This window comes from Nerophis ophidion, linkage group LG05, assembly GCF_033978795.1.
Source record: "Nerophis ophidion isolate RoL-2023_Sa linkage group LG05, RoL_Noph_v1.0, whole genome shotgun sequence".
In the NCBI taxonomy this organism is placed as follows: Eukaryota; Metazoa; Chordata; class Actinopteri; order Syngnathiformes; family Syngnathidae; genus Nerophis; species Nerophis ophidion.
Window position 1 is genome coordinate 33,340,719 of NC_084615.1, and position 10,000 is coordinate 33,350,718.

Below are 10,000 nucleotides of genomic sequence, written 5' to 3' on the forward strand. Positions count from 1 at the left end.
CAGTGTGCTTTTGTGTAGGCTCCTACCGCGCTGTGCACTGGGCTTGTTTTCGTCCAGTGAAATACACACGTTGCTCTTAAAGTTCAAGTTAAAGTCCCAACGATAGTCACACACACACTAGGTGTGGTGAAATTATCCTCTGGATTTGACCCATCCCCGTGTTCACACCTAGGGAGGTGAGGGGAACAGTGAGCAGCAGCGGATGACCACGCTCGGGAATCACTTCGCGATTCAACCCCCAATTCCAACCCTTGATGCTGAGGCAATGGGTCCCATTTTTATAGTCTTTGGTACGACTCGGCCGGGGTTTGAACTAACCACCTTCAAGACTGTAACCACAAGGCCACTGAACAGTTCAAACTCCACATGTTGAACCCCAAAGTCCGACCCGACTTGAAATTTCACACCGAATGCAGTACTGGGATTTCCCATGGAACTTTTTCACTTCTGATACGATACCGATAGAGCAGGGGTGTCAAACTCAGATACAGAGTGGGCCAAAATTTAAAACTGAACAAAGCCGCGGGCCGAGGTTGAACAAATTAACCTTTTGATAGGGACCCAAACAAGTTTTTCATTGAATATTGAACAAGCAAGGCTTATATAACTTTATAGTGACATGCAAAATTGAGTTTCAAATAATAATAACAATAATAATTTAAAAATATCAATGGCATATCAAATCAAATTTAAATAAAAATTGAATGCCTCTTTTGTATTTGCAGCCTTCTGAGGTAAATATCAACATTAACTTTTTCCAGAGGCTAATACATAAAATAACAATGAATAAATCAACCATTCAGGCCTTTTTACTGCTCAGTTAATGTCGGGGCTCAGGTGGGCGGGGTTAGGGGGGTTTGTTGGCAGCTTGGAGGGGAGGTGTATATTGTAGTGGTCCGGAAGAGTTAGTGCTGCAAGGGATTCTGGGTATTGGTTCTGTTGTGTTTTTGTTGTGTTACGGTGCGGATGTTCTCCCGAAATGTGATGGTCATTCTTGTTTGGTGTGGGTTCACAGTGTGGCGCATATTTGTAACAGTGTTAAAGTTGTTTTTATGGCCACCCTCAGTGTGACCTGTATGCTGTTGATCAAGTATGCCTTGCATTTACTTATATGTGTGTAGAAGCCACATATATCACGTGACTGGGCCGGCACGCTGTTTGTGAGGAGGAAAAACAGACTTGACGACAGGTTGTAGGGAACGCTAAAGGCAGTGCCTTTAAGGCACACTTCCAATATTGTTGTCTGGGTGGAATTCGGGAGAATGATTGCACCGGGAGATTTTCGGGAGGGGCACTGAAATTCGAAAGTCTCCCGGGAAATCGGTGAATGCGGTGTTACAGCGGTACCGCTGTATAGCACCGGCGGGCCAGCTCTAATGATAATTTGATATTGCCTCAAGGGCCAGATGAAATGACACGGCGGGCCTTATTTGGCCCGCGGGCCAGAGTTTGACACCTATGCGATAGAGTATCAATCAATCAATCAATCAATCAATCAATGTTTATTCATATAGCCCTAAATCACAAGTATCTCAAAGGGCTGCACAAGCCACAATGACACCCTCGGTACAGACCCCACATGAGGGCAAGGAAAAACTCACCCCAGGGGGACGTCGATGACAGTGACTATGAGAAACCTTGGAGAGAACCGCATATGTGGGGAACCCTTCCCCTCTAGGGCAGACCGGATGCAATGGACGTAGAGTGGGTGTAGCATAATATTGTGAAAGTCCAGTCTGTAGTGGATCTTACATAATAGTGAGAGTCCAGTCCATAGTGGATCTAATAATAGTGAGAGTCCAGTCCATAGTGGGGCCAGCAGGAGACCATCCCGAGCAGAGACAGGTCAACAGCGCAGAGATGTCCCCAACCAATGCATAGGCGAGCTGTCCATCCCAGGTCCCCGACTCTGGACAGCCAGCACTTCACCCATGGCCACCGGACCTGTGCCCCCCTCCCTCGAGTATTAGCAGATACGATATCAGCAGTAGAGTGCAATGTTAAAAAAGGCTAGTAAATATGGTGGAAGAATAATATCATGACAGTGTCCTGCTTTTAAATTGGATCGCTAATTTGTTTTTGGCGACACCTAGTGGCCACAGTAAATCATCAAATAAGCTCATTACGCAGCCAGGTGAATGATTCAGACATGCTTGTGACTGGATACTTTCTAATACGCCAAGGAGCCATATGCAACTATAACTATTGGATACTTGTTTTTATTGACTGGTGTTGTGTTCAAGACTGCAATGTTGTTCAATTAAGGATATTTATTAGGTATGTCTAGCTTGCGTGCTATTGTTTGCTCGGCTGTCGTGTAGCTGCTAGCTCCCCGTATCAATCAATCAATGTTTATTTATAGAGCCCTAAATCACAAGAGTCTCAAAGGGCTGCACAAGCCACAACGACATCCTCGGTTCAGATCCCACATCCTAGTAGCCTATAGCCTACTATGTGTACTGAGGAAAGATCAAATATGGGTGCTTATTGAAGGATATTTAGGTGTTTGCTGTCGAGCTTTGCACATGGAAACACGCCGCAGGACTGCTTGTATCGGACATTTCAGATGCAAGCCGATAGCAGACCGATATTTGATATCAATATCAGCCCGGGACACCCCAACTCGGTACTTGGAAAGTATTTTGAGTGCCACTCATGTGGAACCACGACAACAAACCTTTCTTTGTTCACCCTGATTTGTGGAGTCCATTGGTGGAAACACAAGGCAGACCAGACGTGATTGGCCAAAGCGAACTGGACCACTTGGTGGAAACGTGGCTGGAGTGAAATGCATTCTGTGGCAAAAGGTATACATGAGGGTTAAACCGTATGCACTCGTTATGAATTCAAAGAATTCCAGTCAAGTGTGCGCGTGTGACTTGGGTTTGACACCGCAGTTTTTGAGCAGTTTGGCACCGTTTTGTTTACATTTAGTTTGTTGGGACTTGAGCGTGGCCAGGTGCTTGGAAAAAAAACGAGACAACTATTGTTTATTCCTGGTAAGGCATCAATCAGGCAGGAGCTGAGGTCACAAGTCAAATCAATAGCTGTTCCGTACCAGTCAAAAGTTGTATGCGTTCTTTAGACTTACAATGAGAGTATTTCCTCAAATAGTGGCCCCAAAATACCAGGCATTTATTAAAAAGGCCCTTATTTCAATATTTTGGTCATTTTATGACTTGGTACTTAAAAATAAATAGTGTTGTATTGTCATGAAATTAATGAAAATATAAAAGAGCACTACAACACATGAAGAAGGCAAAGCGTTTGTTGTTGAGGAAATAATAACACAATATTTATTTATTTATTTACTGTTCTCATACTGTTAAAAGAGACGTCTTCGTAAAAACGTACGGATGGATTTTTGCCAAATTATTTTAGTAAGTATTGATGAATATAAACACAATCAAAAAGAAAATTGAATATTATAATTAGATTTTTAACAAAGATCGGAGAAAAATAGCCTTGTGGCGGTATAGTGCTACTGATTTTTTTTTTTATTATTCAATGTAGCCACGCAGCGTTTAATTGAAGCAGAAGGCCAATATTTGAGGAAATGTATTTATTACTATTGATTTGAACAAATATTGGAAGTAAGGTAGCTAAGGTCAAAGGTGAAGGTACATGTTCTGTGTCAGCACTCTGCCAGGCGCAGTTTTCTGGTGGCGTTCTTTCAACCGATCTGCAACTGTTTATGGTCACATTTTGCTATTTATATCTGTCAGTTAGCTTGGGTCAAAGGTCAAATACGTGAGCCAGCCACAATTTGAACCTTGTGGCAGCTTGGGTCAAAGGTCAGTCAGATCACTTGGTACATTTACTTTTTCTGTGTTCTTGGTTGGGTGGATTTCTCTTTTGTCCACCCTGCTAATCGGCAATGGCTTTACAATTGTTTTCTTTTGTTTGTTTTTTGTTTTTTTAATGTGTCTTTACTTTAAGTCTGAGCTCAATGTACTTCCTACTTTGTGTTTTTGCAGCTGCTGAAGCCAGTGTACAAAAATACCACATGACACATTAACATATTCCGCCCTAGCTTTGTACCCTTCCAACGTACGTGCTTTTATTTCCTGCTATGTGTCTTATAATTTATTATTTTCTATTCATTTTGCATTCCAGATCAAATTCTCAGGAAGGAAACAAAAAAAAAACTGTTCATGTAATAAATCTATCAGTTTCCAACTTGGCGGCTAATAAAAAATATATATATATACATATATACATACACGGACATGTATGGTAAATGGTAAATGGGTTGTACTTGTATAGCTCGTTTCTACCGTCAAGGTACTCAAAGCGCTTTGACACTACTTCCAAATTCACCCATTCACACACATTCACACACTGATGGAGGGAGCTGCCATGCAAGGCGCTAACCAGCACCCATCAGGAGCAAGGGTGAAGTGTCTTGCTCAGGACATAACGGACGGGACGAGGTTGGTACTAGGTGGGGATTGAACCAGGAACCCTCGGGTTCTGCACGGCCACTCTCCCAAAAAGCGCCACGCCGTCCCTTGCCGTCCGTATGTGTATGTATATATATATATATATATATATATACATACATACATAGAGACGTGTGTATATATGTGTGTATATATACATCTACATGTATATGTGTATGTATGTGTATATTTATGCGTGTGTGTATATATGTAGATGTGTGTGTATTTATATATATATACATATGTAAACATATATACACGTACACACATACATATATATGTATGTATATATATGTGTGTGTGTGTGTGTATATATATATATTTATATATATATATGCGTGTGTGTATATATGTAGATGTGTGTGTATTTATATATATATTTACACATATATACACGTACAAACATACATATATATGTATATATATATATGTCTGTGTGTGTATTTATATATATATATACATATATACACGTACACACATACATATATATGTATATATATATGTGTCTGTGTATATATACTGTATATATACGTACACACACATGTATATGTATATATCTGTGTGTGTGTATATATATGTATATATATATGCGTGTGTGTGTGTGTATATATATATATATATGTATGTGTGTGTTTATATATATATATATATATATATATATGTGTGTGTGTGTATATATATATATATGTATGTGTGTGTGTGTTTATATATATATATATTGTGTGTGTGTGTGTGTGTGTGTGTATACATATATATTTCTGGCATTCTACAGGTGAAGATTTACTCTATGCATCATTCTCTACATTCTTCCAAAATAAACTTGCTCAGAAAATTAGAGATGACGCCTGTGACTGTACTTTGTTCCTCATGTTTAGCAACATTAGCATGTGCGCCAGAGTGCCAACATTACACTATTTAACAAGCAACACTATGCTCGTTACCATATTTGCCAAAGAGATAAAACTGAATAATCAAATGTCCAGCTATCACGTCTGTAGTTGACTAACAAGCTTTATTTTAGCACATGTAGCAAAGCCCTGAGGATGCAATTTACATGAGCACTTTAGAGCCCGGTACAGAGTTCAGCAGATTCCCATTTTGGTCCAACCATTTAACATTTAAGTCCAGCATCAAAGTCTAAATAGTTTTATTATATTTGCCCTGAGAATTTCAAAACTCGTTTGGAAGTGAAAAAAATAAGGCAGTTTTAGCTTAACATGTTGTTCATGTACATTTTCAGCCTTCTCCTTTTGCAGCATAACAGGAAAAGAGGAATATAGCATATGTTCATGTACATTCATTGATATTATATGTCTTATTTAAGACAAAATAGTTGGTCACTTTGCAGAACAAAATGTCAACAAGTAAGTAAATACTGTACGATCCTTGTCAGTCACATGTTTACATACTTTGTCACACATGCTGATTCATCTCCACTCCATCTGCAGAGTTTTTCTCTCCCAGCGTGGACCTCTCCTTTCCGCGGTTGTGTCCCAAAGCCTCGGCCTCCTCCAAGGTGGTGGTCAGGGGCTGGCCCAAGGTCTCCGGTAACAACAATGTCAGAATTCCAATGATGAAGGCCAGGATGCCCACGATTAGCTGATTACAAAGAAGGATGTTACAGGTATTACATTAAAAAAAAAAAAAAACTACAAAGAGTTACAATTACAACTTTGCATCAGTCCATCTTGGATGAGCTCAGGCCCAGCGAAGCCGGCGGCTTTTCTGGGTGTTGTTGATAAATGGCTTTCGCTTTGCATATTAGAGTTTTAACCTGCACTTACAGATGTAGCGACAAACTGTAGTTACTGACAGTGGTTTTCTGAAGTGTTCCTGAGCCCATGTGAAGATATCCTTTACACACTGATGTCGCTTTTAGATGCTTTTTGAGGGATCGAAGGTCACGGGCATTCAATATTGGTTTTCAGCCATGCTGCTTACGTGCAGTGATTTCTCCAGATTGTCTGATGATATTACCGACCGTAGATTGTTAAATCTCTAAATTCCTTGCAATACCTCGTTGAGAAATGTTGTTCTTAAACTGTTCGACAATTTGCTCACTGATTTGTTCACAAAGTGGGGACCCTCGCCCCATTTCTTGTTTGTGAATGACTGAGCATTGAAGCATGATGAATGCATGGAAGCTGCCTTTATACCCAATCATGGCACCCACCGGTTCCCAATTAGCCTGTTCACCTGTGGGATGTTCCAACTAAGTGTTTGATGAGCATTCCTCAACTTTATCAGTATTTATTGCCACTTGTGCCAGCTTTTTTGTTGCAGGCATCAAATTCCAAATGAGCTAATATTTGCAAAAAATAACAGTTTCTCAGTTTGAACATTGAATCTTTGCAGTCTATTCAATTGAATATAAGTTGAAAAGGATTTGCAAATCATTGTATTCTGTTTTTATTTACCATTTACACAACGTGACAACTACACAGGTTTTGGGAGTTGTATTTTTTTCCTTGCACATTATACTATACATGTTATAAAAGATGGTGAAAACCACACATACTTGTGGAAGATAGATCCAGACGTCAGCCAGGTAGACGCAGAATGGCGCCACCACGCTGCCAACGCGGCACATCATGCTGCCGCTGCCCACTGCCAGAGACCTGCAGTACAAAGAAGGCAAAAGTAAGTAAGTGAGCATCTGCTGCAAATAATATTCTCTTTTTAAAGTTTTTTTCATTTTGAAAATGTTTTATTTTTATTTTTGCAGATTCTACCTGATGATGGTGGGGTAGAGCTCACAGGTGTAAAGATAGATGAGGCCAAAAGCGATGGCAATGGCGAACTTTCCAATCATGCTGAGGACGATGGCCAGTGACTCTATGTCCTGGAGGAAAGTAAGTTATACATGTGATGTTTTTCATCGACTAAATAGAAATTGCATGTGAATGCTGTTGGATGACATTTTGCTGTGTCTATGTCCAATAAAATGCATTTATCTATCACATCTTGTCAGGAAGGAAAACAAGATTTATTCATCTGAAAGTCAACAATAATACCCTAACTCAAACCCTTTCATTATTCAGATAATTATTTTGTTTTTTTCACTCGTTTTTAACGGGAAAATCAAACAAACTAAAAAATATTACAGTAGTTTAAGAAAAACAAGATTCACTTTTTTTAATTTTTCTAATTTATCTTTTTTTGATCAAGATTTTATTATCGTTTATCATAAAAAAATTAAAAATAAAAATCTTCAGATAAAATAAAATAATAATGAGATATAACAGTGGTCCCCAAACTATGGCCCGCGGGGCAGATACGGCACGCCAGCGTCCATAATACAGGCCCGCAGGTAGGCCCGCGTAAAATAAAATATATATTTTTTGTAATTCTGTCCTTTATAGTGGAAAATGTGTGCTCTTTCGGTCAATTAGTGCAAGAGGAAGAAAATGGCGGGAACGTAAAATAGTGTCGAGTTTTTAAACTTAAGTGGACATATGACTTTTTTTTGTTCAGCGTCAGGAAAAAGGCAATTTGTCTAATCTGCAATGAGACAGATTATATACATATATATATATATATATACATAAAAATATATATATATATATATATACATATTTAAAAATATATATGTGTGTGTGTATATATATATATGTGTGTGTGTGTGTGTGTGTGTATATATATATATGTAAATATATATATATATATGTATGTGTGTGTGTGTGTGTGTATATATATATATATATGTGTGTGTATTTATGTGTCTGTATGTATATATATATAATATATATATATATATATATATATATTTATATATATATAGCCAGGCCCCTGGCCACATTTTTTTAACCCAATGCGGCCTGCGGGTCAAAAAGTTTGGGGACCCCTGATATATAATATACCATATGACAAGAAAAAAGCAAAAAATAATTTGTCCAACTAATAATAAACACATTTCTCGGTTACGTTTTATTTTGTTTTTTAATTTTTGTAATTTAAGAAAGACATGTTTTTCATTTGATATTGATACATCTAAAATCCCTTAAATATACCCCCTAGTGTACCCTCTAGTGCAGTGGTCCCCAACTACCGATTGGTACTGGGCCGCAGAATAATTTTTTATTAATTTTTTTTTTTTTTTTATTATATATTTTTTTTATTTTATTATTATTGAATGTTTTATTAAATCAACATAAAAAACACAATATACACTTACAATTAGTACACCAACCACAAAAACCTCCCTTTTTCATGACAAAAACCTCCCTTTTTCATGAAAAGGGCCGCGGGATAAATTATTAAGCATTGACCGGTCCGCGGATACAAAAAGGTTGGGGACCACTGCTCTAGTGTACCCTCTGTTACGTATGAATGCATCTGGTTTATTAATGATCAACATATTTACATACCAGCTACACATGTTGCATACTAGCCATTGACATATTTAGCATTTTACATCAATAGCATAATCACAACAACTTGCCATGTGCTAACTTTTAACATTTTCGCATTTTGCAAATCCCATTGACATTTCGCAAGTCAGTCAAATTTACGCATGTTACGTCAGCCATTAGCATTGTTAGCATTATTTTTTGGTACCAACGGATAGGAGGGCTTTTTAAAATTTCTGTCAGAATTGTTTCGAGGTATTGTTGTTCATTTTAGCAGTAACAGACCTGCTGTGAAATAGACATGTAGTCGCACACATGGAACCAAGCTGGTCACTGCATGAAACGAGACAGCGATACCCGCCGCTAAAGATACACTCAGTGAAAACTGATCTCATTCAAGATGATGTATTTATAAAACGATATCTGTGGATCCAAACATATATTTATTTCATTCAGGGCAAATGGCAGATTTACCAGGAAGTGCTTGTATTGTCTTACGTATTGTAATAACAGTCGGTCACTTTGTCATCTCGTACATCCAAATATATACAGTGCTAGAAAATGTTTTTTTGTTTTTTTTACTATGTGGTTGCCACGGTAACACAGCAGCTTTTTCTGGCCGTGTTTCCAAGGTTATGTCTAGTTGGACTTTGTGTTGTTGTTGTATGCCAAGTCAACCGCAACCTACTTGTATCACGTAACGCACACACACACACACACACACACACACACACACACACACACACACACACACACACACACACACACACACACACGCACACGCACACGCACACACACACTCTTAGTACGTACAGCCGGGACCACTATGATGAGCATGCAGGCCACTCCGGCCAGCAGCAGAGCCGGGGCGCACGTCTTCTTGCGACCAATGCGGTCCATGGTGAAACAGCCCACCAGATAAGAGGGAAGCTCCACCGCACCTGTGGAATCAGCCAATGGCAGAAGGTCTTAGTCACCAGCTGCCATGCAAACATTAGCACGCTAGCATGCTAATGTTTAGCTGATATTTTGTTGTTGTGAAGATGCTAACCAACGCAACAGTAAAAGACACCGGTGTGAGTATATGTATATATATGTATATATATATGTGTATGTATATATATATATATATATATATATATATATATATATATATATATATATATATGTATATATATATATATATATATATATATAGATATATATATG

The 10,000-nt window shown here is 38.5% G+C and overlaps 2 protein-coding genes across 4 annotated transcripts in view; one reads left to right on the top strand and one right to left on the bottom strand.

Annotated features, from left to right (window-relative positions):
* usta (uronyl 2-sulfotransferase a) overlaps positions 1-5,279 on the top strand; it is a 185,020-nt gene extending 179,741 nt beyond the window's left edge. For all 3 annotated transcript variants that reach the window (XM_061900600.1, XM_061900598.1, XM_061900601.1), the window contains one exon: positions 1-5,279. This exon is cut by the window's left edge and continues 931 nt beyond it. The gene's annotated coding sequence lies outside the window, so the exon portion shown is untranslated.
* Positions 5,280-5,435: 156 nt separating this feature from the next.
* The window catches only part of slc22a16 (solute carrier family 22 member 16), a 16,037-nt gene continuing 11,472 nt past the window's right edge, over positions 5,436-10,000 (bottom strand). Inside the window, exons 5-8 of the mRNA XM_061900597.1 lie at positions 9,605-9,732; positions 7,175-7,284; positions 6,961-7,060; positions 5,436-6,041 (exon numbers count right to left, since the gene is read on the bottom strand). Coding sequence (XP_061756581.1) covers positions 5,856-6,041; positions 6,961-7,060; positions 7,175-7,284; positions 9,605-9,732 — 524 coding nt within the window. The 3' untranslated portion in view covers positions 5,436-5,855. The remainder of the gene's footprint in view (positions 6,042-6,960; positions 7,061-7,174; positions 7,285-9,604; positions 9,733-10,000) is intronic.